At 41.2% G+C, this 27998-nt stretch overlaps 1 protein-coding gene across 8 annotated transcripts; it reads left to right on the top strand.

Annotated features, from left to right (window-relative positions):
* Window positions 1-124: 124 nt before the first annotated feature.
* On the top strand, window positions 125-22049 carry LOC126987620 (rhomboid-related protein 2-like). Of its 8 annotated transcripts, XM_050844750.1 has the most exons (10): window positions 125-346; window positions 7241-7341; window positions 9075-9404; window positions 9539-9671; window positions 13889-14107; window positions 15078-15239; window positions 18584-18729; window positions 19763-19976; window positions 20866-20979; window positions 21565-22049. In XM_050844750.1, the coding sequence occupies exons 5-10, from the start codon at window positions 13889-13891 to the stop codon at window positions 21763-21765; spliced, it is 1056 nt and encodes a 351-aa protein (XP_050700707.1). In that variant the 5' UTR covers window positions 125-346; window positions 7241-7341; window positions 9075-9404; window positions 9539-9671; the 3' UTR covers window positions 21766-22049. The 8 variants fall into 8 exon arrangements, with proteins under 8 accessions (XP_050700707.1, XP_050700705.1, XP_050700706.1 ...); XM_050844748.1 differs by having other exon boundaries at window positions 9075-9671; XM_050844749.1 differs by having other exon boundaries at window positions 9075-9793.
* The last annotated feature ends 5949 nt before the right edge of the window (window positions 22050-27998 follow it).

Genomic DNA, 27998 nt, shown 5'->3' with positions numbered 1-27998 from the left:
CTTACGACTTCTACGCTACACACACACACACATACACGCCTCTCTCTCTGCCCCGTCCGGTCCTGCCTCTCCCTCCCCCTCCCTCCATCCCTTTCTTCCATGGCACTTCCTCCCTCCCTCCCGGCACCCTCATCAGTGTGGCTTACAGTGTCGTGACGGGAGGTAGTGCAGGTCGTTGCTCCTCCCTAGCCTTCCACTCCTCCCTCCACCAACATCCCTACCTACCTGTCTGCCTGCATACCTTCCCTCCTTCACCTGCCTGTCTGCCCTCCTTCCTTCATTCCTGTTAGTGAGAAAGTTAAAGAGGGGAGGATGTGTCGTTGCGTGTGTTAATGTTGTCATAGAGGTATGTAATGTGATGCTATTGTGTTATGAGTAAGTGTGTGTGTGTGTGTGTGTGTGTGTGTGTGTGTGTGTGTGTGTGTTAGAATTGCCATAAAGCAGCCAAACACACACACACACACACACACACACACACACACACACACACACAAAAGAGACATTTTCGTGAACTGTCATTCACTTCCACGTTGCAAAAAGCTCTTAAAAAATGAGTTTGCCTCCTTTTTCCTAATTTTCCTTCTTACTACAATTATCATCTATTAATCAAAATCTTCGTCATCAATGTATTTACTTATTATGAACACGTACCCTTGTATTCATCTGGTAATGGAATGATAAGATTTTTCCTTTCTTATCATGATTTAAGATTCATTCATTATGTAGCGACAAGCGTTCTTTTCTTTTGGGACGCATAAAGCAACACTCGCTCAATCAATCCCACCTGTTGGCACGCCGCATTACCTGTGTGTGCCGAGGTCATTAAGAGGGACAGGTGAAGGCTGCTTACTTCATTGATTTGTTTACGCATTTATTTATACTTTTATTTTCTTGTCTATCTGTCTTTTTATTTATCTATGTATTTGTTTACAGATATTTTTTCTGCATATGTGTCTGTATATATGTGAAATAGTTCGCGTTTTTGTTAATTCCCAGTAAGAAGATACACTGTAATACACACCACGATATCACTAACACGGCAATTACCACCATCACCACCACCACCACCAAGGAGGTTTAACTTACCCAGCCATTATTAACACCACCACCACCACCACTACCACCACCACCGCCACCACCACCATCACCACCACAAACACCACTCGTCACAACAGGAACATAAATAAAAGTAACAACAACAACAACAGCGAGAGCAAGAAATATTAACAACACGAATCAACAAAAATAACCAAAACAACAACTACTACTACCACTACTACCACCACTACTACCACAACTACTTCTACCACTACCTCCATCACTACCACCACCACTAACACTCCACATGCAACCACTTCTATAATCACACACCAATACGACAAAGAGGGTCGGGGTTACCCTCAGCAACCCGAAGCATCGATTGCATTCTTTAAGCGTGACAGAGGGGGAGGTGAGGAAGTTCAGGGGGGGGGGGGAGAGAGAGGGAGGAAAGGGAGGGAGGGAGAGGGGACTGGAATAGGAAGGGAAGGGAAAGGGAGCAGAAAGGGAGGAAGGTAAGAGAAGGAAGGGGCAGGGAGGAAGGGAAAGAATAGGTAAGGGAAAGTGAGCAGGAGGGAGGGAAGGAGGGAGGGAGGACTTGAATAGGAAGGCAAGGGAAAGGGAGCTGGAAGGGAGTTAGGGAGAGAGAGAGGGAGAGAGAGGTAGAATATTAACGTGAGGAAGGTAAGGGAGGGAAGGAGAACAGGGAAAATAAAGAAGAGAAAATAGGGAAAGGAATATAATGAAGGAAAAATAACGAAGGGAAGATAAGGAAAAGAAAATAGGAAAGGAAAAATAAGGAAGGAAAATGAAGGAAGAAAGAAAGAATAGAGATAAGGAAGGAAAAGGAGGATGAAGATATTGAAGGACGAGGATGAAAAAAAGAAAAGAAAACAAGAATGTATATGAATGAAAATGAGAACAATGACGATAACCAGAGACGAAAAAATGAATTACAGAAAAAAAGGCTGACATATAAAAGGACGAAGATAAAGAAAGAAAGAAAAAAAAAATTATGAATAAAAACGCGAGAAAAAAAACAGACAGACAAAAACAGAAAACAGGAAGAAAAGAAAAGCATAACAAAAATGAATTAAAACAAGAAGCTGAAAACGTAGGCGGATGAGAATTAATAAAAGAAAAACAAAACAATAAAACATTAATAAAAACGTGAAAGTAGCATAATCTTAGACAGGAAATCGCGTTAACCAGAACAAGAAAAAAAAAAAGATATAGACAACAGGATGAAGATGTTATTTAAAAGAAAGGATGTGTGGTAATGAAAGGGAGAGACAAACAGTGACCGGATGAATCAACAGTGAATTCTAAGCGTGTTGCAAGAGGTTAAGGGGACGAGGGAAGCTACAGTGAAGAGTCGTGACGTATATGGAGGTAGAATGTGTTAATGAAATAGAGTGAAAAACAGTGACTGGATGAATCAACAGTGAATTCTAAGCGTGTTGCAAGAGGTTAAGGGGACGAGGGAAGTTATAGAGAAGAGTCGGGTCGTGAATGGAGTTAGAAAGCAATGAGAAGATAAGAGAGAAAAGACGATGAGGGGAAGGAGAGAAAGAGTCGTGATAAATGAAGGAGGGAGAGAGAAAACAAAGATAAGAAAGACGATGAGGGGGAGGAGAGAAAAAAGGTCGTGATGAAGAGAGGGAGAGAGAAAAACAAAGATAAGAGAGAAAGACGATGAAGGGGAGGAGAGAAAAAGGTCGTGATGATTATAGGGAGAGAAAAAAATAAGGGAGGAAGACGATGAGAGGAAGGAGAGAAAGAAAGTCGTGATAAATGAAGGGAGAGAGAAAACAAAAAGAAAAGACGATGATGGGAAGGAGAGAAAGAAAGTCGTGATGAATGAAGGGAGAGAGAAAACAAAGATAAAAAAGACGATGATGGGAAGGAGAGAAAGAAAGTCGTGATGAATGAAGGGAGAGAGAAAACAAAAAGAAAAGACGATGATGGGAAGGAGAGAAAGAAAGTCGTGATGAATGAAGGGAGAGAGAAAACAAAAAGAAAAGACGATGATGGGAAGGAGAGAAAGAAAGTCGTGATAAATAAAGGGAGAGAACAGAGATTAAAGAGAAAAGAAAGTCGTGATGAACAGAGGAAGAGAAAAAACAAAGATACAAACAGAGAATCAATGAGGGGTAGAAGAGAAGAAAAGTCGGAATAAATAGGAAGAGAAAGAGAGAGAAAGAAAATAATATAAACACAGAATCGATAAGCATAAGTTGATTACACTGAGACATTTATATTACTGTTCTTTTTCTTTTCCTCATTTTTTTCTTTTTCGTTTTTTCTTTTTTTCTACTTTTTCTTATAATTTTTGTCGTTTTTTTATGTTTATGTTTTTTTTTTGTGTGTACTTTGCTTCCTGTTCATCTTCGGTCTTTTTTTTCACTTATATTTTGTTTCTGAGTCGTTTCCTTTTTCCTACTTCATGTTGTCTACCAGGAAAGAATACACTCGCTTCCTCTCCATTTCATTCATAACAAATATTCTCTCTCTCTCTCTCTCTCTCTCTCTCTCTCTCTCTCGTAATGCCAGGAACAGGCTGACTCAACACATTCAATACTTTCCCGGAACCGGATGCCTCGCTTTCCTTAATCTCAATTGTCCTTTATCTGCCTTGTATTGCTTCACACACACACACACACACACACACACACACACACACACACACACACACACACACACACACGTACGTGACAAACGCTCTTACGCCATGAAATTTCAAAGGAAGTCGTTACCGGCAACATCTAGTAATATAAAACAATGACGACAATAAGTTTAAACACCGACAACAGGAAAGTCAACAACAAGAACAACAACAACAACATTAATAAAAATAATAGTAATAATAATAATAATAATAATAATAATGATAATAATAATGATGATGATAATGTTGAGAGCGGAAATATAAGTGACTTCTGATGTTATGTAGAAAACTATTTTGTATGTTGGATTTTCCTGTTTCGTCTTTTATTACTGATACATTTACTGAAACTATGACTACTACTACTACTACTACTACTACTACTACTTCTACTATTACTACTACTCCTACTCCCCCCACCACCACCACCACTATACAACTAACATGAAGCAGCTAACTACATTTCTCTGCTCTTTTCTTGAAGGACCGAAGTAAACCAAAATCATAACGAGAGGAAACGCTACTCTTCATGCAATGCTCAGCTTAATATACATGTAACACTTTCCATTTCCTTACGTCATTAAGTATATTACACTATTAATTTTTTTGACATATAGTTCATTACTGACACACTGCTTTCTGTCTGTCTGTTACGGAACGCAAACAATGAATGCAAAAATAATGTACGAGGTATGCACATTGATTAAAGACGTATTAACTATGTAAGAAGGAAGGAAAAATACTCGTTCATTCCCACCTCTCCGGTTATGTCACACAGGTGTCTTTCGCCCTCCAGGTGGTTAGGTCACCCGGACGCCATAAGTGTGCCATTTGTGAAGTTAGGATACACTTGTGTGGAGCGGTAGAGCGTGTAATAACTGTCACTTGAGGAAAAAGTGCCAGAACTACCAAGCTTACTGCCATTACTACTACTACTACTACTACTACTACTACTACTGTTACCACCACTAATACTACTACTACTACTACTACTACTACTACTACCACCACCACCACCACCAAAACCTCCACCACCACCACCATTACTACTACTACTACTACTACTACTACTACTAATACTACTACCACTACCAAAACCACCACCACTACTTAACACTTCCCACGACATCAAGCAGCCCATAGTGACAAATAATCATCCAAATCCATTAAAACGTTACTAAACACATCAATAACTAAGGCAAGAAATGACACTTGAACCCTCCCCCCAATATTTTTTTATGACCCCCCACCCCTCCATCCCCCCCACCCCCCAAAAAGAAGACTATCACCGCGGTACCATGAAAAGCATTATAGTGAAAGCTTGCAAACTGAAGGAAGAGGTCCAATCGCTCCACTCCGCCGCCTGCGATGACGATAACCAGGGATAAGATAACGAAATGGACTGATAAGGAGAGGGAGAGAGGAAGAGAGAGGGGGAGCGAGAGAGAGGGAGAGAGAGTGTAATAATAATAATAATAATAATAATAATAATAATAATAATAATAATAATAATAATAATAATAATAATAATAATAATAATAATAATAATAATAATAATAATAATAATAATAATAATAATAATAATAATAATAATAATAATAATAATAAATGGTTTATTTATTTGTAGGCAACCATAAGGCTGAAAATACACAAAAATACCATACAATGAGTAATGGGGGAAGTGGGGAAGGGTGATGTGTGTGTGTGTGTGTGTGTGTGTGTGTGTGTGTGTGTGTGTGTGTGTGTGTGTGTGTGTGTAGGGGTGGAGGGGTCATGTGATCATGGAGGTGTTAATGACCCTCACAAGTGTCGGTATCGCACTAAGTCGTGTGTGTGTGTGTGTGTGTGTGTGTGTGTGTGTGTGTGTGTGTGTGTGTGTGTGTGCGTGTGTGTGTGTGTGTACAATGGATGCGTCACAGTCATTCCATTAAGCCGCGGTCACCCAAACAAATTTACTGATAAGAGAAAAAATGCTTATATACAGAGAGAGAGAGAGAGAGAGAGAGAGAGAGAGAGAGAGAGAGAGAGAGAGAGAGAGAGAGAGAGAGAGAGAGAGAGAGAGAGAGAGAAAAAAAATACTCCACCATTAAACATGAATAAACCAGGAAAAGCAACCGGTATTAAACATCATTAAGCTCATAAATCAAGCATAATCGACTCACACGTTCTCCTTACTTCTGGCTAGGAGGAAGAGTGAGGAGAAATTAGAGTTGGGGTGAGGGGAAAATGAGGTAGGAGGAGGAGGAAAGGGAGGAGGAGGAGGAGGAGGAGGAGGAGGCCTGGCTGAAGGTGAAGGAGGGATTGAAGATGAGGAGGTGGTGAAAATGAATGTGGAAGGAGGAATGTGGAAGGAGGAATGTGGAAGGAAAGCTTAGGTTAGTGGAACAGCTTTTCATAGAGAGAAGAGGAGGAGGAGGAGGAGGAGGAGACGAGGTAGGTGCTTAGAAAGAGGGGGCAGGGGATAGAAGGGGTCAGGAAAATTAGGGAGTTGAGGAGGGGGGTATTCTGGGAAGGGGTTTCGTAATGGTCAAGAGGACAGGAAACGCTAGGAAGGGTTAAGAAAGGTTCAGGAAGGTTTAGATGTCAATGGTTAGGTTTGGGATGTTCAAGGGAGGTTTCAAGAAGATTGCCAGGGGGTTAGAAGAGGTATAGGGGGGTCAAGATGATGTCCAAAAGGGGTTTAGTGAAGATTCAGAGGTTAGGAAACGCTAGGAGGGGTCAAGAAAGGCTCAGGAAGGTTTAGGGGGTTTAGCTGTCATTGGGAAGGTTTTGGGGGTTCAGAGGGGTTCCAAGAGGGTGGATGTGTGGTATGAATAGGTTAGGTTAGGTAAGGATAGGGGATTCGAGAGTGAAGGTTAAGATTGTATGCTCAAGAGGGAGAGGGAGTAGAAAGGTTAGGGGAGGGATAGGGGGTAATGGGGAGTGCCAGAACAAGGGGGGGGACGTTGCGGCACTCCCCCCCCTTTCGCATGTTAGGTCAATACAAAGTTAAGGTCAAGTCGAAGGAGCAGCGGTGGGGGAGGTGCCGTACAAGGGAGGCGGTCGATGGCTCACTGCGCCCCCTACAGGTAAAAAAAATGGGACAGGTGTTCAGGAATGGGAATTGTTAATTATTTGTGAGCTACCTGGCACACCTGTGGGCTATGACGTGGCAGTAACACACACACACACACACACACACACACACACACACACACACACACACACACACACACACACATTCAACATGCACATTCACATACCACATAAATTTTTGAAAGATGTATTATACTTTGCTCTTAAAACACACACACACACACACACACACACACACACAGACACACATATACATTATCTAACACTTTTTCTCTTCTCTCTTTTTCATCGCAAGACTCGTACTGTACAGGTAATATTTGTTTTCTTTCCTCAAGTGAATAAGCCGGGCGTTTCAGTACACTCCCGCATGCACTAACTCATCCCTCCCTCGCAAATGTGTGTAATGACGGAGGAAAGATTGCATGTAATACCCACTAATTCAATTACGTGTCTTATCTTCAGGTGTGTATCCAGGTGGACGGAACGAGAGAGGATGAATTAACAGCTGCTTGGAGGGAAGTGAAAAAAGAAGATTGGAATAACGCTTGCAGGCATTGCTCACCGTATGTATTAGAGAGGAAGTTAATGAAGTTGTCGAAATTATATACGAGGGAGGAAAAGTGTAATGAGAAAAGTGCTCAATATTGAATGAACGATAAAAACATAGTAAATAAAATTAAAAAAGTGATGTAATGAGGTAAAGATGTCCAAGTAAATATAGTTCGTGAATATATAATAAAAATCGTTAGTGTGCGAAATAAGTTTGTAAGAGAAAATTAAGGAGAAAAAAAGGAGTTTCCGTTGATAAGGCTGAAATAAATTAAAAAAGGAAGTATTTGAAACGGATCACAGAAAATCGATGTAAGAAAGAGAGAATAGAAGAGGTGACATTGAATCGACGTGGTTTTAGGAGACCAGGGTATGCGATTAAAAATAAGGAGTAGATAATATGAGAAAAAAGATACGGTACAAGAAAGAAAAAATACCACAATAAAAATAAACACATAAGGACATAATAGGGAAAAAACAGCAACAAGAACAACATACAGGCAGAAAAGAAGAAGAAGAAGAGAAAAGAAGAAGAGAAGTTAGTGTAAAAGAAAGACTTAAAAAATACCACAATAAAAAACAGGAACACATAAGGACATAATAGGGAAAAAACAACAACAACAACAACATACAGGCAGAAAAGAAGAAGAAGAAGAAGAAGAGAAAAGAAGAAGAGAAGAAGTTAGTGTACAAGAAATAAATAAAAAAAAAACACAATAAAAAATAGAACACATAAGGACATAATAGGTATAAAAAAAACCATAGAGGCAAAAAAGAAGAAGAGAGAAGAAGAAGAGGAGAAGTTTGTGTACAATAAATAAAAATAAATAAAACCCTACCAGAATAAAATACAGAACAGAAGCCATTAATAGCAACAACAACAACAACAACAACAACAACAACAACAACATACAGGCAGGAAAGAAGAAGAAGGAGAGAAGACGAAGAAAAGAAGATAGGAAGAAAGAAAGAAATAGACTAGATAGAAAGAAGGAAAATAAACTATCACAAAAAATATAAAAGAAAAGACCAAAACAAAAGGAAAAAAAAAACCATACAGGCAGGAAATACCGAATAAAGGAAATGATGAAGAGAAAAGCATTGTGACATATGATGTAAAAGGTCACCAACATATAGAAAACGTTCGCCTCCGGTAGGAAGAAAAACACACACACACATTACATTGGAGTGGGAGTTTATGGCGGCCAGAAGGAACACGTCAACCCCTCACCTGACGAGCCGACAGGTGAGTAAAGGTGTGTGTGGGAGGGGGGGGGGGGCTGTGTGGGTGAGTGTGTGCGTGGGTTGAGATTGTGAGAGGGGGGAGGAGAGGGAATGTGTGGGGGGGATGGGAAGGAGGGAGGGAGGGAGGAAAGTGAAGTGAAGGGGTTTGGAGGAGGAAAGTAAAGGGATGGGATGGGGAGGAGAGTGAATGAAGGGGATGGGGGAGAGGAGAATGAAGGGGGGGAATGAGGGTAAGGAGAATGAATGGGAGGATGGGGGGGGGACGGGAAGGGTTTAAACTGGGGAATGAAGGGAAAGGAAATGTTATGGGGTTAATGTGTGTGGGGGGGTGGGGGGGTGGGGGGTGAGCGCGTGATTGTGTAGGGGGGCTGTGGAGGGGAGTGGGGCGAATAAATGAGATTATATGTGTTGGGGGGGAGGCAATGGGGTTGTGTATGTGTGTGTGTGTGTGTGTGTGTGTGTGTGTGTGTGTGTGACCATAGTGCTCGCGTTTCTTTTACAGGTGGAGGCGGGACTGAACGCTCGATAACCAGTGATAGACGGTGATTACTTCAACACCACCACCACCATCACCACCACCATCCCCACTACGCTACAGGTCGGCGCCGAGGACACACACACACGAGACGCGCTGAGGAAAGAGAAGAAGCAAAGAGAGAGGAATTACCAAGAAAAAGTTATACAAGACCTTAACTATATATAGATAGAGGCTTGTGTCATCTTCGTCATGGGAAACCACGAACTGAAGGAAGAATTTGACACTTAAAAAGAACGTAGAGTTTCTGAGAAGGACAAACGCAGGACGAGAAGAGAGAGTAACATTACATAAGAGGTGTTTGTGGTTTCTTCGTCATTGAGAAACATAATATCACAAGTTAAAGAGAGAATTTGACACTTTAATAACCACATACAGCCTCTGAGAAGGACAAACAGAGGAAGAGAAAAGAGAGGAGCGTTACATAAGAGGTGTTTGTGGTTTCTTCGTCATTGAGAAACACAATATCACGAGTTAAAGGGAGAATTTGACACTTAAAAAACACATACAGCCCCAGATAAGGACAAATACAGGAGAAGAAAAGAGAAGAGCGATATATTAGAGGTTTGTGCTTGGTTCGTTATGTAAAAAACACGAATTAGAGAAAGAATTTGACACTTAAAAAACACACAGCCGCTGATAAGGACAAATACAGGAGAAGAAAAGAGAAGAGCGATATATTAGAGGTTTGTGCTTGGTTCGTCATGTGAAAAACACAAATTAGAGAAAGAATTTGACACTTAAAAAACACGTACAGCCGCTGAAAGGGACAAACAGGAGGAGAAGGAAGATTGGAGCGGTGCAAAAAGTGAAGTGAATCAAAGTCGAAGCGATACAGAGATGAATCGAGTCGCCCCTCTGGACGTGAAATCCGGCCCGGAAGACGTGAGTGTGGGATAGCATGTCGCACTGTCTGTCCCCTCACCTGTATACTCACGAATCAATAGTCCATTTCTCACCTGGACGGCTCTTACACCTGTCTTCTATACCTTTACCTGCACGTGCTCTCGGGTCTTGCGTGCCTGCGTTGATAGGTCCTCACATATTCACATGCCTTGGACTTCTCTGCAGGGTTATCAAATGATCGCATTCAGGCACCCAGCACATCGCATTTTTCGGTTTCTGAGACACAGCTATCGCAAACGAACGCCAATAAGTAATGCTTTTAGCGAGGATTTTAACTGGAATTTCGTTATCTGTGTGGGTAGGGAGGTTTTGGGCCCTGAAAGTGATAAATGCGATGTTTTGGGCCCTGGAACTGATAAATGCGATGTTTTGGGCCCTGTAACTGATAAATGCGATGTTTTGGGCCCTGTAACTGATAAATGCGATGTTTTGGGCCCTGTAACTGATAAATGCGATGTTTTGGGGCCTGTAACTGATAAATGCGATGTTTTGGGCCCTGTAACTGATAAATGCGATGTTTTGGGCCCTGAAAGTGATAAATGCGATGTTTTGGGGCCGGTAACTGATAAATGCGATGTTTTGGGGCCTGTAACTGATAAATGCGATGTTTTGGGCCTTGGAAGTGATAAATGCGATGTTTTGGGCCCTGAAAGTGATAAATGCGATGTTTTGGGCCCTGAAAGTGATAAATGCGATGTTTTGGGCCCTGGAAGTGATAAATGCGATGTTTTGGGCCCTGGAAGTGATAAATGCGATGTTTTGGGCCCTGGAAGTGATAAATGCGATGTTTTGGGCCCTGTAACTGATAAATGCGATGTTTTGGGTCCTGGAACTGATAAATGCGATGTTTTGGGTCCTGGAACTGATAAATGCGATGTTTTGGGTCCTGGAACTGATAAATGCGATGTTTTGGGCCTTGGAAGTGATAAATGCGATGTTTTGGGCCCTGAAAGTGATAAATGCGATGTTTTGGGCCCTGAAAGTGATAAATGCGATGTTTTGGGCCCTGAAAGTGATAAATGCGATGTTTTGGGCCCTGAAAGTGATAAATGCGATGTTTTGGGCCCTGAAAGTGATAAATGCGATGTTTTGGGCCTTGGAAGTGATAAATGCGATGTTTTGGGCCCTGGAAGTGATAAATGCGATGTTTTGGGGCCTGTAACTGATAAATGCGATGTTTTGGGCCCTGAAAGTGATAAATGCGATGTTTTGGGCCCTGAAAGTGATAAATGCGATGTTTTGGGCCCTGGATGTAATAAATGCGATGTTTTGGGCCCTGGATGTGATAAATGCGATGTTTTGAGCCTTGGAAGTGATAAATGCGATGTTTTGGGCCTTGGAAGTGATAAATGCGATGTTTTGGGCCTTGGAAGTGATAAATGCGATGTTTTGGGCCCTGGAAGTGATAAATGCGATGTTTTGGGCCCTGTAACTGATAAATACGATGTTTTGGGGCTTGGAAATGATAAATGCGATGTTTTGGGTCCTGTAACTGACAAATGCGATGTTTTGGGCCCTGAAAGTGATAAATGCGATGTTTTGGGTCCTGGATGTGATAAATACGATGTTTTGGGTCCTGTAACTGACAAATGCGATGTTTTGGGCCCTGAAAGTGACAAATGCGATGTTTTGGGCCCTGGATGTGATAAATACGATGTTTTGGGTCCTGTAACTGACAAATGCGATGTTTTGGGCCCTGAAAGTGATAAATGCGATGTTTTGGGCCCTGGAACTGATAAATGCGATGTTTTGGGCCCTGGAAGTGATAAATGCGATGTTTTGGGCCCTGGAAGTGATAAATGCGATGTTTTGGGCCCTGGAAGTGATAAATGCGATGTTTTGGGCCTTGGAAGTGATAAATGCGATGTTTTGGGCCCTGGCAGTGATAAATGCGATGTTTTGAGTGCGATAATTTGACAACGTTGCTTCTTTGTCACTTTGGTTTGCTTGTTGGTTTTGTGGGATTGGGTTCTTGAGATCGCTTACATGATCGTTACTCTTTTGTTTCTTTACTTCACCCCCACGCTCTTCTGTTATATCGCATGAGTTTTTTTTTTTTTGCATGTTTCTGTTTTTGCATTTCTGTTATATCGCATTTCTGTATTCTGGTTTTGTTTTTTTCTGTTTTTTTTCTGTTTTTCTGTTTTTATCTGTTTTTTTCTGTTTTTCTGTTTTCATCTGTTTTTTTCTGTTTTTTCTGTTTTTTTCTGTATTTTCTGTTTTTTTTTCTGTTTTTTTCTGTTTTTTTCTGTATTTTCTGTATTCTGTTTTTTGTTTATTTCTGTTTTTTCAGTTTTTTTTCTGTTTTTCTGTTTTTTTTCTGTTTTTTCTGTTTTTTTTTCTCTTATATCTCATTTCTGTATTCTGGTTTTGTATTTCTGTTATATCGCATGAGATTTTTTTTTTTTTTTGCATATTTCTGTCTGTCGAATTACTTAACGGATAATATCGCTTTTTCTCTGGACTCCCGCATGTGGTTTTGTTTTATGTTGCAATTGTTGTTTTTTTTGTTCCCTGCACGTCTGCAACTAACTGTCTCTAAATATGTCGATAGATACTAAGTTTAATATTTCGTCTTTAAATATGTCGATAGATACTAAGTTTAATATTTCTAAGTCCTCATTGCTTGTATTTTTCTTGACTGTCAATGTCGCTTCGTCCTTTGATTCCGTATAGCATTTCCCGCCAAACCCTTTCCTCGCTTAAGCCTCAGATATCCCTAAAGTCTTTTTCGGAAACCTTTCAACTTTTCTACAACTCCTAATCCCTGCTTCACCTCATCAACGGCTATCAATTCCGTTTTTCCTCCCAATTACGAGTGAATAACCCTTTTGGGCTAATGTGATTTATTTTAAGAACATAAGAACATAAGAACGTAAGGAGTCATGTGTTGGGGTAGAGATGAAACATTATTGGGAACCCTTTCCTTAACCAAAGTTCAAAGCACTGCCTCTCTTTTCCTCTATTTCTACATCTGTCTGACCTTCAAATTCCTATCCCTGCTTCACTTCATCACCGCCCTTCCATCTCCCTTCTTCTGGTTTCCACAACACATTCATTTCTACTTGCCTCTGAAGCTCTCTCTCTCCCTCCCCCGCCAGCCGCAATTGCCTTTAACCACTTCCATTCAGTTTGCACTTAAGGTTAACTCTTTCTCTCTGCCTCAATCTCCTCCCTTCCTCGACCTTAATTCAAGTCTAACACGCTCTTCATGCCAGCCTTCTTCTATTGCTTTTGATCTGACACTCACCGTCTGTTCAAGTCCAAATCACATCTAACACTCCCTTCATTCCCTCCTACTTCTGTCTTGCGCCCACTCACATAAGTTTCGTTCATTTCTAAAACGTCACGACTCTTCCCCATTATCCCTCTCCCTATCTGTCTTTCTATTCTAGTTTCATTTAGTTCCAACATGATATTTTTCCAATCCTCTCCACGTCTTTCTATTTATACAACTCCTATTGATTTCTAACTTGTCAGTTCTTTAATTTCTCTTCATCTTTTCATATTTATTTTCATTTTCATCTTCTCTCTATCCGATTTTTTCATATACTTTCTGACACGCGACTTCTCACCCCTTTTATTCCTCTCCTTATCTTTCTCTCTATTCATGTTCCATTCCGTTCCAACACGTCAGATCATTCCTTTCTTCCCGCTTTCTTATGCCGTCCATCGCGTCCCGTCCACCTCTCTCTCCATCTCTGTTTTTCTCCTTATCTTTCTCTATTCTTTCCATTCACGCCAACTCCTCCCTTTCTTCCCGCCCTCAAATGCCGCCTAACAGTCTCCCTCTATGTTTCTCTTCTCATGTCTCTCTCGATTCAATTTTTCTCCATTTCTAACACGCCAACTTCTTCCTTTCTTCCCGCCCTCAGATGCCTCCCGTCGCGGCCAGACACATCAGGGTGGCGGAGGAGTTTTGGAGTCGCCAGTATGCGGACAAGACCCGGCCGGTGCCCCTCGCTGTGGTGAAGGAGCGGCTGATGCAGACGAGGGACGCAGACGCTCTCCCAAACGCTCTAGTGACCAAGCTGCTCGTGGAGGCGGATCTCAACCAGGACGGCTACCTCAACTATGAAGAGTACATGGTCTTTGTGAGTGCTGGGTTGTCCTTTTTATCGTCTTCCTCTAACTGGCTTGACCTTCCCTCGTCTATTTTTTGTTCGTTTCCTTCTCTTCCTTTTTTTGGTTCTTTTCAACTTTTTTCAATCATCTTTCTTTCTTCCCTTCTCTTCTTTTTTAGTTCTGCTCTTCCTCTCTTCCTCTCTTTCCAGACTTGCACTTTCTTTTATCTTATTCTCTGTCACTCCAGTTTCATGCAGTTCTAAAAGGCCATCACGCTCTCTTTCCGTTCCTCTTTTCATTTTTCTCTCTAAGTTTAGTTGGATTCGATTCCTGGATGACTGGCTGGCTGGTTGCTGCAATGGTTGGTTATACGGTAGACTGATTGGTTGGTTAATGTTTTTTTCGGTTCCAAAGTCGTCCATTTGCATTTGTTTTTTTGTATAGGTTGTAATGTTTTCTTGTCGGCAGCCATCCACTTCTCGTTCATGGCTTTCGTTTTCTTCATTTTGCTCTTTTTGTTTATGTTGTTTGTTTTCTTATTTTTCTCCCAAATTCTCTCCTCCCCAACCTGTCCGCTTTCCCTCCTGCTCTTCCTCCCTTATTCATTGTCGGCATTCTACTCCTTGTTCTCCCATTCTTCCTTTCCTCCCTACTTCTCTTCTCAACCTGTAAACTTTCTCCTCCTACTCTTCCAACTCCTTCTTTCTTCCTAATCTCCTTCTCTTCCTCCATTCTTTGTACTTCTCTTTCGTTTATCCTAACCTCCTGCTCCTCCTCCTCCATTCTTCCTAACCTCTTCCTCTTTCTCCATTCTTCGTAACTTTTTTCCCTCCTCCGTTCTTCCTAACCTCCTTCTCCTCCTCCATCCTTCTTTTTCGTTTATCCTAACCTCCTCCTCCTCCTCCACTCTTCCTAACCTCTTCCTCTTTCTCCGTTCCTCGTAACTTTTTTCCCTCCTCCGTTCTTCCTAACCTCCTTCTCCTTTTCCTTCTCGCACAGGCAGAAGCGTCAGCCAGGGAGTCAAGGGCGCGGCTGGCCTTCAACCGCGCGGCCCTCAGCGTGGTGCCACGGGGCGAACGGACGGTGGAGAAGAGAAGCTACTTGCAACAGTACCGCTGCTGCCCGCCCGCCCTCTTCATGGTGACGGCGGCGCTGGTGGAGGTGAGGATGCAGTTTATAAGAGAGAGAGAGAGAGAGAGAGAGAGAGAGAGAGAGAGAGAGAGAGAGAGAGAGAGAGAGAGAGAGAGAGAGAGAGAGAGAGAGAGAGAGAGAGAGAGAGAGAGAGAGAGAGAGAGAGAGAGAGAGAGAGAGAGAGAGAGAGAGAGAGAGAGAGAGAGTGTGTGTAATAGAAGGAATAATAGCAAGAGAATGAAGGAGCAAATAACAGAGGCGTGTGCTGGGCTGGTGATTACGAAGGTCAGGGCACTGGTGCGGGAACGATTATTGTGATTATCTAGAATTACAGAACACATGGGTCAGAGGGTTGCTGCATGGGGCTTATAGGAAGTACTGGACGCTGTTATGATGATTCTCCTACAGCCGTGAAGTTATGATGTAAGTTAGGGCCGTATATTAAAACATTTCGTCGCCCAAGTTCACATATTTGACAAGGCTTTCGTATGGGTTAAGGGCATTTCCAGGAGTAGTTTTATGACCCTGGTGGTAGTTTGACCCTTCCCCAGTAGCATGAGCCTAAGGAAACACTCATTAGAACCCGACTGACACCTTCTTTGACCTTTGGAACTCCAACGAAATGTAAGTTGAAGAATATATTTTTTTTTACAACTAAGGAGACAGTTCAAGGGCGTATAGAAAAACATATATATAAAAAAGCCCGCTACTTACTGCTCCTGAAAAGAGGTCAAAGGAGTGTCCAAAAAGAGAGGTCCCGTGCGTATAATGTTTTCGCTTTCTTTGCTCTCTGATCTTATTGCGAGTGGGTGCATGAAGGGGTTATGGTGCCGTCAGTCTAAGAAAAGAATCCATTGTTCACTTTTCTCGGGGCGTTACAGACCTTATGGCGCTCTAGTGAGGACGGACAGAGAGAAAATTGACCCTTTGGTAAAAACTGAGCCGAATCCTGTGTTTGAATTTGTGACATAATTTAGTTTTCATCTTATTTTGGTGTAAAATATTGACGTTAGAGGTGAAAATTAGGTCTTAGGAGAGAGAGAGAGAGAGAGAGAGAGAGAGAGAGAGAGAGAGAGAGAGAGAGAGAGAGAGAGAGAGAGAGAGAGAGAGAGAGAGAGAGAGAGAGAGAGAGAGAGAGAGAGAGAGATAGATAGCACGTCCTTCCGTTTATCACTGGTTGGGTGCATGGTAGTAATATGTATGTGTGTGTGTGTGTGTGTGTGTGTGTGTGTGTGTGTGTGTGTGTGTGTGTGTGGTTCTCAAGGTCGTTTAACTAATACACCATTACCTTATTCAAAAGAACCGTGTTATTATCGAAATGCAAGTCAAACACACACACACACACACACACACACACACACACACACACACACACACACACACACACACACACACACACACACACACACACACACAGGGGTAAGCGTGCAAGGCTGAAATACCAACACAAACAGCGATTTTCAACCATAAAAACGCAATATACACACAAAGGAGCAAGATTTATGAGAGAGAGAGAGAGAGAGAGAGAGAGAGAGAGAGAGAGAGAGAGAGAGAGAGAGAACGATAGAAGACACAAGGAAACGAACTATATCAACAAAAAAACAACCTTCACAACTAAAAATAAAGCTTAACACTTCTTTCACGGGAAAAATACTGCAGGAAAGACTGAATGAAAAAAATAAAAGATAAGCGCTATTCACAGAACTTGACATTAATTATCCTCCGCTTTACCACGAAGAATGTGAAGTCGGTAAACATGGAGGGGGACACATGAATAATACAGTTTGGAAGACTAATTTATGTGGTATTATGTACATTAACAATCAAATATGGTGAAGCAAGAAGTCATAGTGATTTCATATGAGTTATTTCTCTCTCTCTCTCTCTCTCTCTCTCTCTCTCTCTGCAAAAAGAAATTAATGAAAACACACACACACACACACACACACAGAGAGAGAGAGAGAGAGAGAGAGTGAGAGAGAGAGAGAGAGAGAGAGAGAGAGAGAGAGAGAGAGAGAGAGAGAGAGAGAGAGAGAGAGAGAGAGAGAGAGAGAGAGAGAGAGAGAGAGAGAGAGAGAGAGAGAGAGAGAGAGAGAGAGAGAGAGAGAGAGAGAGAGAGAGAGAGAGGAGAATAACAACCAAAGGGAAAGATAAGCAGACAGGACACACACACACACACACACACACACACACACACACACACACACACACACACACACACACACACACACACACCTGTAATCACACTCTACGTGGTATTCTCATTGTATTTAATTTTTCCATCCCCACTTTACGAAATAATGACTCCTAAACACATCGAATTTTAATGTCCTCTTGGTTCGTTTTTTTTTTTAACTTTCTTCATTTAGTAAAGATGCAACATTCGTGAGGGATTTGTGTGTTCTTTTCATTTTTCCTATTTTGTTTTCCTTTTCTGTTCTTTCTCTTTTCCTTTCTTCTCCTTCCTATTCGTTTTCTTCTTCTTCTTCTTCTTTTTTCTTTTCCTATTTGTGATGCAGACTGGCTTTAAAATACATGAAGAGCATCTCATCGCTTCTCTTGGGCAAACTTCACTGAACAAGATCATTATTTGCGAGCAGTTTAATAGCATTTGGTCATACGTTTTGCCTCTGATGTAATGACACTACCCGCCGAGCATTAACAAAGAAGAACGTGGACTCTAATATTGTAATCTCAAACAACATATTTTCTGCAGCCATATCCTTTACATTTGATTAACTCTTTCTGTTACCTGGATTCGTGGTGTATATCATCTGCATTCTCTCCGCTTAATTTATACTTCTTCGTCTTCTGCTTTCCCGTTTTCTCTTATTCTTTTTCCGCTGTTTCACACTTCTCCCTGTTCTACTTTCCCGTTCTGTTCTCAGTTCCCTTCCTCCATGTATTACTGTTTGTCTTCCTCTTATTCTCTTCCCTCTTTGGAATTTTCCACGGCAAACATATCTACTAACTCTTCCTCCTCCTCCACTTATTCCTCTTTGTCTGTCTTTCATCATTCCTCCTCTCCCTCTTATTTCTTCATTTTCCAGCATTTCCTCACCACCAGCTCCTCCTCCTATCCCTCCTCTTCTAATTCTTCTTCCTACTGGTTTTCGCTTTCTCTCATTTTTCTTATTTTTCTTTTCTTCATATATATCCTCTTCCTCATAGTCCTCTTTCTCTCTAACTAATGCCTCCTCTTTCTCCTCTTCCACTGCTTCTTCTTCCTCCTCTGATCAAATTTTTCCCTCTCTTCACTATTTGCTTTCTCCTTTTCTTATGTTCCATTTCCTCCTCTGCCTCTTTCCCTCTTGTTCATGTCTCCTTTTCTTATTTCTCCTCCTCTTCCATTCACTCCTCTTCGTCCTCCTCAGATTGGCGTCTTCATCTTCTACGCCTACGACATGGGGGTTCCTGTCACCGCTAACGGCCCGGCGCCCCTCTACAGCCCCCTCATCTACAACCCTTACAGGCGTTATGAGGCCTGGCGCTACGTCAGCTACGCCCTCATCCACTCTGGGTAAGTTCAGTATTAAATATCATCAGGGCAAATATTCTCCCACAACAAATATTTTCAAAGGCCACAAAGGAGGGTAGTCGGGTTTCAATGAGTGTTTTTTTCACGTTCATGGTGTAAAAGCCTACCCAGACTATCGATAGGCTCATAAAACTACTCATGGAAATACCCACAACTTCGACGAAAGCCTTATCCAATGTGGGTGTGTAAGACTTAGCAAGCTAGGGAACATGGACCACAGTGAGGATTATATTTGTTACCCTTTGAATACAGTGTTTTCTCCTGTTATCTATGATAGAAAACGGTATCTTTAATGGTAGAGTAATATATATTTTCACGGTTACGGAGACTTTAAGATTTTTTCCCCTTGTAAATGCGTGAAAAACGTTGCGGACGTCTGACTAATGAATACATTCTTTAAGAGTTATAGTGATGTAGTGCACTTTTAGAGGCTTAGTTAACCTTGATTTCATGTAACCCTTCCTTACGACAATGAATATTTGATAAAACCTTCTGCTGGCAAGATATTATTATTATTATTATTATTATTATTATTATTATTATTATTATTGTCCAGAAATGGGAATCAAGGGAAAATGAAAGTAATGAGTAAACAAAGTACGGTAGAGTATCAAAATGGGTCTACGAAATAAAGTAAACAAACTAATAGGAAACAAGAGAGGAGTAAATAAAATATAGAAAAAGTCACCCAAATAAAGAGTAAAGAAAACTGAGCAAACAAAACAGTATTACCAAAACTATAAGTCAAATAAAAGTTTACGAAATAAAGAGTAAAAAAATAGTTCTGAACAGATCAAACAAAATGAATAGTTGAAAATACGCGGAAATAAAATATGAATAAAAATGATGAGCAGGAGAAATAGGATGAAAAAGAAAGAGAAAGTAAAGTAAAAATAAAACAAAAAAGAGAAAGAGTAAACAACAACTTGGATTATACAAAAAAAGCATAACAACAAAACCCAAATAGCCACTAACCTTGCACATCCATCCATCGATTTCTTCCTTCCTTCCCCAGCTACATGCATCTGATAATGAACTTAGTAATGCAGACGATCCTTGGGTTGCTGCTGGAGTTGGTGCACGGCTGGTGGCGGGTCGGGCTCATCTACATGTCGGGGGTGCTGGCAGGGTCCCTCTCGCAGTCCCTCGCAATGCCCCGGGCCTACCTCGCTGGGGCATCAGGGGGCGTGTATGCCATTGTCTATGCTCACTTGGGGAATCTTCTGCTGGTGGGTGCTTGTTTTTGTTTTGTTTTTTTGTTTGTTGTTGTTTGTGGTTGAGGTTTGATGTGGTGGTGGTGAGGTGGCTTGCTTGTTTTTTTTTCTTTTCTTCTTTTTTCCTCTTCTTCTTCTTCTCCTTCCTCATTTGTTTTTCGTTTTCCTATTTTCTTTTTCTTATTTAGTTTTATTTTTTTTAGTTTTGGATTTCTTACCTCTTTCACTTTCTTCTTAAATGTTCTGGGCTGGTTTTTTTTTTTCTCCTTTCTTTCTTGTTTTCTACGTTCGCTTCTTTCTTTCATCTTGTTTTACTTGTTCTTGTCTTCATTTTTTTTTGCGCAATTTTCGCCAACGTATTTTTTTTTTTTTTTTGCATTCCAGTCCCATTTTTCCAGTTCAAAATTGCAGTTGGTCGTCTCTGTGTTTTCATGCTTCTTTGTATACTAATGTTATTGCCTTCTGTATTTTCTATTTCATCACACCTCTTGTTTTGCAAATTGTTAAAGTTCTATGTTTCAATTAATGGATTTAGGTCCAAACAAGTTCTATATTTGATTTTTCCAAACATTTACTAACACTTCAGGTAATGCGTACCACTCGGTCAAGTCAATCAATTAGTCACTCCGTATACTATTTTTCCAAACATACACCGAAGTACCTCTGTCAATCACTCAGTATATGTCTTTTTGTTCTAAACATATACAGTACTAATGTATATCACTCAGCAATCCATCAGTCACTCAGTATACGGTCTTTCCAAACAAATCCCAGTACTTAAGTCCAAGTGTTTCACCCAGTCAATCTATCACTCAGTATACAATCTTTCCAAGCATACAGCAGTACACATGTATATCACTAAGCCCATCCATCAGCCAGTCCGTACAGTCCGCCCTTCCCGCAGAACTGGTCGGAGATGGAGTTCCGATGGCTGCAGCTCGTGGCGTGCCTCGCTCTCTCCGTCGGGGACATCTCCATGGCTCTCTGGGACACCTACGGAAGCCCCACGCCCTCCAACGTGCGTACTAGGGGGAAACAGATAGATAGCTAAGTAGATATAGTTAGATATAAATGGAGAGATTAGTACACATTTAGTTGATTATTCCTTTTAAGCAATTAACATCATTGATTATCTGATGTTACCTGAAGGTCTGTATCATTATCATTATTACTACTAATATGTAATGTAATATGTATTATATCATTATTTACGTATATCATTATTATGCGCGTTACTGTTTTCCGTTTCAATATCATTATTTTTATTATTACATTTACTACAACTACTGTTACCATACCACTGCTACTACTAACAGCTACTATCGATATTTCTACTATAGCTTCTACTACCTCACTACTGTACGTTACCATACGATAACAATGTAGCAGCACCGTCTCTCTCTCTCTCTCTCTCTCTCTCTCTCTCTCTCTCTCTCCGGCAAAGTCATGCAACTCCACAACACACACACTTTTCAAACTTTATAGGGAGATTCTCGACAATTTTCCCCTAACTTGATATTCTTCACGCTTTCCTAACCCAGCCGGCCGTCTCCTCTACGACCTTCCTTCCTTCTTCATCCACTCACCTAACTTCATTCCACAGACGGGTCACCTGGCGCACTTGGGCGGCGCTATCGCAGGTGTGCTGGTGGGCATCTACGTGCTGAGGAACCTGAAGATGAGGCGGTGGGAGAAGTACTGTTGGTGGGTGGCGCTGATCCTCTACCTGGTGCTTATAGGCGCAGGGATCATCCTCAACGCTACCTTACCTGTGCCTGGCTTCTTCCCATCCAACGATAAATAGTGGGGGGAAGGGAGTGGGTGTTGCGGAGGTAGAAGGAGGGGGGTGGGTAAGGGGGTAAGGGAGTAGTGTGTGTGTGTGTGTGTGTATGTGTGTGTGTGTGTGTGTGTGTGTGTGTGTAGACTGCGCTTGTATATATGATAAAATATATTTACGTGTTGTGTTCCCGTTTCACCTCGCGGGCAAGACTAATGGACAGAATGTTTCCTGTTGCTTGTTTATTTGTTTGTGTTCATGTGTGTGTGTGTGTGTGTGTGTGTGTGTGTGTGTGTGTGTGTGTGTGTGTGTGTGAACGTCAACAAACACACTTATAAGCACAACAGGATAACGAAGGGCTTCTTCCATGGAAACGCAATAACAACAACAAAAAAAAAAGAAAAAAAAGAACGAGGAAGGAAATACAACGACAGCAGCAGCAGCAACAACAACAACAACAACATCGGTGTAAAACATACCCCAAAACACCTAAATCATAACCTCAAAAAAACAAAAAAAAACAAAAAAAAAACAAACAAACATACAAAAAAAATAAAATAAAAAACATTGAAAAACTACAAACGTTGATTAATGAAGAAAACAAAAAGTTGCATTTATCACACTGTCAGCTAGAAAAAGAAGCAAGAGAGAAAAAAAGAGAATGACAGCAAGACACCCCAAAACACAAACTATATATATAACTAGCTAACCAACTTACTAGACTAGCAACGTAGTGTTCAGTCCATATTGTCTGTGATACTTGTTCCGAGGAAGCTGAGGTCTATGTATAAGGCATTATCATTTATTAATCTTAAGGCTATGCAGGTATCCATGTAGATAAAGTTTTATATCGTGTGGTCAAATCTTTAATTAAGGTTACGTTTTACACTCTGAAATAAATAATAGAGAAGCGAGCACAGAAACAAAAATTGGAAAGTTAGATTTTAGGTTAGGTAAATGTTCTATAAAAGCTAGAAAGAATGGACTTTATGTTGGAGGTAATGAAAGTGAGAGACTCGCTAGGAAAATTAAGATGAGGAGAGACCGTGTCATGTTCGGAAAAGTTAGGGTGTGAATTGTGATGGTGATAGTGATGATGGTGTGTGTCATATTCTGGAAAGCTAAGGAAGATTTCGATGATAATGGAAATGAAGAAGAGAGAAGAGAGTGAGAGTCATGTTCGGAAAAGCTGGTGTACAATGTCGTGATGATGTTGTGATGATGATATGAAAGTCTTTATGAAAATCACCCAGACGAAGGAAACGTGTGTCATGTTCGAGAAAGATGAGGAGCATTGTGATGATGATAGAAATGAAAACAAAAGTGAGAGTCTTCAAAGTGTGCGTCATGTTCGGGAAGGCTGAGGAACATTGCAATGATGGTAGCGATAAAAAAAGGTGTGTGAGTCTTTAAGGAAATCACTAACACCATGAGGCAGAGCTGAGGTGCCTTGTGGTAAAATAGCGAAGCAGTGAATAAAAATATGTTGATTTTATACTTTGTTACTTAAGCTGTGTTCTCTATGGCGGTGGATGGGTTTTCTCAGGGTCAGAATAACTTGGATGAACGCTATCACACTCGAGGGCTCCAGGTTATGAGTCAACTTAAAATAGTGTGTCGGGTCGCTGCCTCCTCCCCGCTACCTCTTGGCAAGTGACTTCTCCCGTTTTCTTTGGGCATGAAAAAAGCTGCATTGGTACGAGGGATGCGGCGAAGACTAACCTAAATTTAAGCTCAGTGATTCTTGTGTAGACATTCTAAAGCGTGGGTGCATTAGGTAAAGGTCAGTATCGGCGCCATTGAGTGGGAAATGTTACACCATGAAAATGAGAGTAAACATTGATGACCTTATTACCTCACGTTGTAAGTCAGGTTGTCCGAACTATGATCCAGTTTCACAGTCCAACAGAGTGTCCTTTTAACCACCTGAACCAAACTATACAATCCTACACAATCCATAATGATGAGGTTGTCGACGCAGCACCAAGAACTTAAAAGATTTCTCGCTAAGTTTCCTCAAATTTCACAACTTTTACATTGACACAAAACATTACGCTAACAATTTTACAAGTCTTTGGTGTTGGTTTGGGAGCTTGCAAACCCTAAGTTATGAGACAGTGGCTGGGTGGTGCGGCCCTTGCCAACCCACCCCAGCCAGGCACGCCGCTCCTCCACACCACCGGCGCTTTCCTGAATGTTTAACGGTGCATATCTAACCGTCTGTGCACCGATACCTTTGTTTATTAATTTACCTGTACACACACACACACACACACACACACACACACACACACACACACACACACACACACACACACACACTTTAAATGAACTAGGTAGAGTTTTTCAATCCTGTGTTAAAACTCTTATCTGTATAAATGGTTTCTAAATAACAACGTAATTAACTGAAACGATAAAAAAAGGTCGTTAGCATCACCCCAAAAGTATTCACTGCATTATCTATTCATTTGGGAAGAAAAAGAACGAGATTAAGCCACACACACACACACACACACACACACACACACACACACACACACACACACACTCTCCCCCTTCCCTCTCCCACACAAATTTCCCCACTAACCTCACCCCCCCCCCAAAAAAAAACCCCACATACTTCACCCATATCCCTCAACACACACCTTTCACACTCTAAACCAAATGCAAATGTTGACGCCACTTTTACTAATTAAGCTTGAACCTCTTACCGTACCTGATAATTCGCGGGCCTAACTAATCTAAACATCGTCCAATGCACCGCCTCAAATGGGCCGCCCAGTACCTACTCCCACGCAAACACACGACACATTTTTTGCCGTCTGGGGCCAACTGTACATAGCCGGCAGGACCCACAGTGTTACCAGCTCAATTTTCCGACCCTGAGTGTTCTGTGAGTACAAAATATATTGAGTTTAAGACATATGTGTAGTGTTAGACTGTCACATGTATACAGGAGAGGCAGAGAGGGAAAAAGAGCTAAATAAATGTATAAATGTTAGGGCGGACTATGTAGCTAAATGTTGATAGATAGATAGATAGATGATAGATGGGGAAACATAGATAGTTAAATACGTATGCATAGATAGGTAGATAGATAGAAAAGAAAGAGATGAACAGATTCACTAGATGGTTAATTGAGAAAACTGTGTTGCTGCCTAACTGACATTTATTCGATAACAACTGAAATCTCTCTCTCTCTCTCTCTCTGCTCGTGTGTGTGTGTGTGTGTGTGTGTGTGTGAAAACCATAACGTAAAAAAACTGACGAAAACACATTTACTCGCATGCAATGACGATAACGTTTTGTAATTTCCTGTCACAAAAGTTGCTCACTGTAGAATATTTTGATCCTCTCTGTGTCTAAGTCGATGTCACTGTACACTGACAACCGAGAAAAGTGAATATAAAGTAGGAGAATAAAATATCACGAAAAAATGCATAGTTCCTTTAGAATATTCCTCCTTGGTTAGCGAACGAGAAGTATGTGTGTATGAGTGTGTGTGTGTGTGTGTGTGTGTGTGTGTGTGTGTGTGTGTGTGTGTGTGTGTGTGTGTGTGTGTGTGTGATTCCAGAAGGGCGGTTAACAAAGGCTCTTCCCACGGTAACTCACTCTTACAGGTATTATTCACGATCAAACAGGTAAGATAACGCAGTTTTCCACCTGTCCTCCCCTGATACCTTTCATACCTTTCCGTTACCTACTAAGTGAAGACCCTAACTTTACCTTCCTCTACTCTCCCTTTCCATCCTGATAATACCTAATAATAGTACCTTTCCGTTAACTATTGAATGAACACCTTAAGTTTACCTATCCCTTTTTATCCTTCTAATACAACAGGTAAGTACACACATATATACCTTTCCGTTAACTAAGTGAAGACCCCGAGTTTACCTTCCGTTAATTTCCTTTACATACCTTTCCTTTCCTCTCCTTTTCTACTCTTCTTTATCAAAAATATGGCTCGACAAAAAGAAGTTATCCCCGTCCCCCCCCAAAACACCCGTCAAACAGTTCATGCTCGGCTACCTTCACAAATTAATTCCACTTTCGGTTCTTAATTAACGTAGACCGAGGAAACTTTCCACATTTTTTCGTGTGTAAAAAAAATTCCCTCCCCAGCCCGGACGTAACGAAGGGTGCCGGAAAGGGGGTCTCGGGGCTATTTAACGACACTTTTTTTATACCGAAGTTGCCGTCGTATGTGTGTGTGTGTGTGTGTGTGTGTGTGTGTGTGTGTAATTATGCCGCCAAGTCGCCTTTCTCAGTCTTAAGTGGCGTTAATTAATCTCTCAAGGACATAATTGAAGTACTACAACAGAGGCGGTGAAGAGACAAACATGGAGTTATATAAGCAGGGAAGGAGGGGGAGAGAGAGGGGGTGGGGGAGAGAGGGGGGAGGAGAGAGAGAGAGAGAGAGAGAGAGAGAGAGAGAGAGAGAGAGAGAGAGAGAGAGAGAGAGAGAGAGAGAGAGAGAATAGTTGTAGTAGTAATAGTAGTAGTAGTAGTTGTTATTGTTGTTGTTGGAAATGGTACTGGTGTTGGTATTGTTGTTGTTGTTGTTGTTGTAGTTGTTGTTGTTGTTGGTGGTGGTGGTGGTGGTGGCGGCGCAGTAGTGGTAGTGTTGCCAGTAGACGGATACAGATGAGTTTAGGTTTATTATATCGAAATTGTGTGCGAAGTTAAACCGCTTCGCTATACATACTTATAAAAACAAATCTTTTCAGGTACGGATAGAAAAAAAAGGCTGAAGAAAAAGGCAGGAGAAGAAAACACTGAATTAATCTGATATTCTCCGCTACAAGAAATTGCAGCTTAGTTTAGGTAGCAAGATGGAATTACAGAGCTTGGCCGCCTGCGCATCTGAATACAATAAAAAAAAATAAAAATAAAAAATAAACCCATGGTAATAGGTTTTCCACGAGGAAGCGGTTGAAAAACATCTTAATGCGGATGTGACCTGAAGTTAACGTAATAAAATATGTTTAGTGTGTGTGTGTGTGTGTGTGTGTGTGTGTGTGTGTGTGTGTGTGTGTGTGTGTGTGTGTGTGTGTGTGTGCACGAGTGAGCCTGGAGGGGAGGATAAAGAAAAAGAAAAAAAAGAAAAAAAGTCACCGATTGAGCGGCCAAGCGAAGCCTTACGCCGGAGCGAGAAAACCAAGGGACAAGGGAGCAATGCTGTGATCTGGTTTTGCTGCTACTACTACTACTACTACTACTACTGGTACTGCTACTATTACTACTACTACTACTACTACTACTGGTACTGCTACTACTACTACTACTGGTACTACTACTACTACTGGTACTGCTACTACTACTACCTCAGCCTTCTCATCGTTACGAAATACGGAACTTACATTAGACCTGGAGGCGGAAACTCAGGACCAGAGACACGCCAGTCCTCGTCGACAGACCGACTCGATCGGCTAGATTTCCATCGCCGATAGAGTCGGTCTGTCGGGCCCGTTCCCCTGGTGACACTAGGCCTAAATCTTTGATGAAACTCAGGACGGAAACGAAGAAATTTTACAAAAACATCGAAGGGAAACTATACAACCTTATTCTCTTCCATACGACAAAAAAAAAAAAAAAAAAAAAATACAATGATTACTAAAATTCCAAAAAGAGAAGGGTATCATTGAGCGGATACGGGCCGGTCTTTATAATTGTTTACATTGCGTTTCCGGGAGTGCTCACAAACAGAACACACACACAAAAAAAAGCATAGCCAGGCCAGTGTATAGGGGCCCCCATTTGTTATATTTCCCATGCCGAGCGAGGAACAAAAGCAATTACAAGTTTTAGATTCAATAATGTATTTATACTCGCTCATAAACTCACATATTCAGTCCTTTTATGTCACTATATATATTTTTTCAGCATCATTATTATATGCACTTATTTAGGACGACGCACAAACATGAAAAAAGGATCATACAAAAACAATATTGACATCCTGACATGCTAACTTACATTCTCCTATCTAACACACTTTCTTTTTCTCCATTTTGAACCTTATTAACATTTTTTTCCCCTCCACACGCGGGACATTTCCTCTCTTTTCTTTTTCTGAGTTTTTTTTTTATTTATTTATCAGCCTCTTCATGACTTCCCTTCATCTCCCTTCATTGCCTCTCCACACGCTTTTATAAGTACACACCTGAGCCTTACAGATACCTTCCCACAGACATTCTTTTCTATGCCTGGATAACCTCATTTTTCATTCGTAAGGTAGACAGGCCTGGCTATAAAACCAA

Source organism: Eriocheir sinensis, chromosome 65 (genome assembly GCF_024679095.1).
Source record: "Eriocheir sinensis breed Jianghai 21 chromosome 65, ASM2467909v1, whole genome shotgun sequence".
In the NCBI taxonomy this organism is placed as follows: Eukaryota; Metazoa; Arthropoda; class Malacostraca; order Decapoda; family Varunidae; genus Eriocheir; species Eriocheir sinensis.
Note: the sequence above shows the minus strand (reverse complement) of the source record. Positions and strands in the feature narration are given on the sequence as shown.

What these genes read in the sequence shown, in the direction of transcription:
- LOC126987620 (XM_050844745.1), top strand. Translation starts at nt 8,526, where the DNA reads ATGGCGGCCAGAAGGAACACGTCAACCCCTCACCTGACGAGCCGACAG. An exon ending in TGACGGCGGCGCTGGTGGAG is followed by an intron (nt 15,240 to 18,583) that starts GTGAGGATGCAG and finishes CGTCCTCCTCAG; the next exon opens with ATTGGCGTCTTCATCTTCTA. An exon ending in GAAGCCCCACGCCCTCCAAC is followed by an intron (nt 20,980 to 21,564) that starts GTGCGTACTAGG and finishes TTCATTCCACAG; the next exon opens with ACGGGTCACCTGGCGCACTT.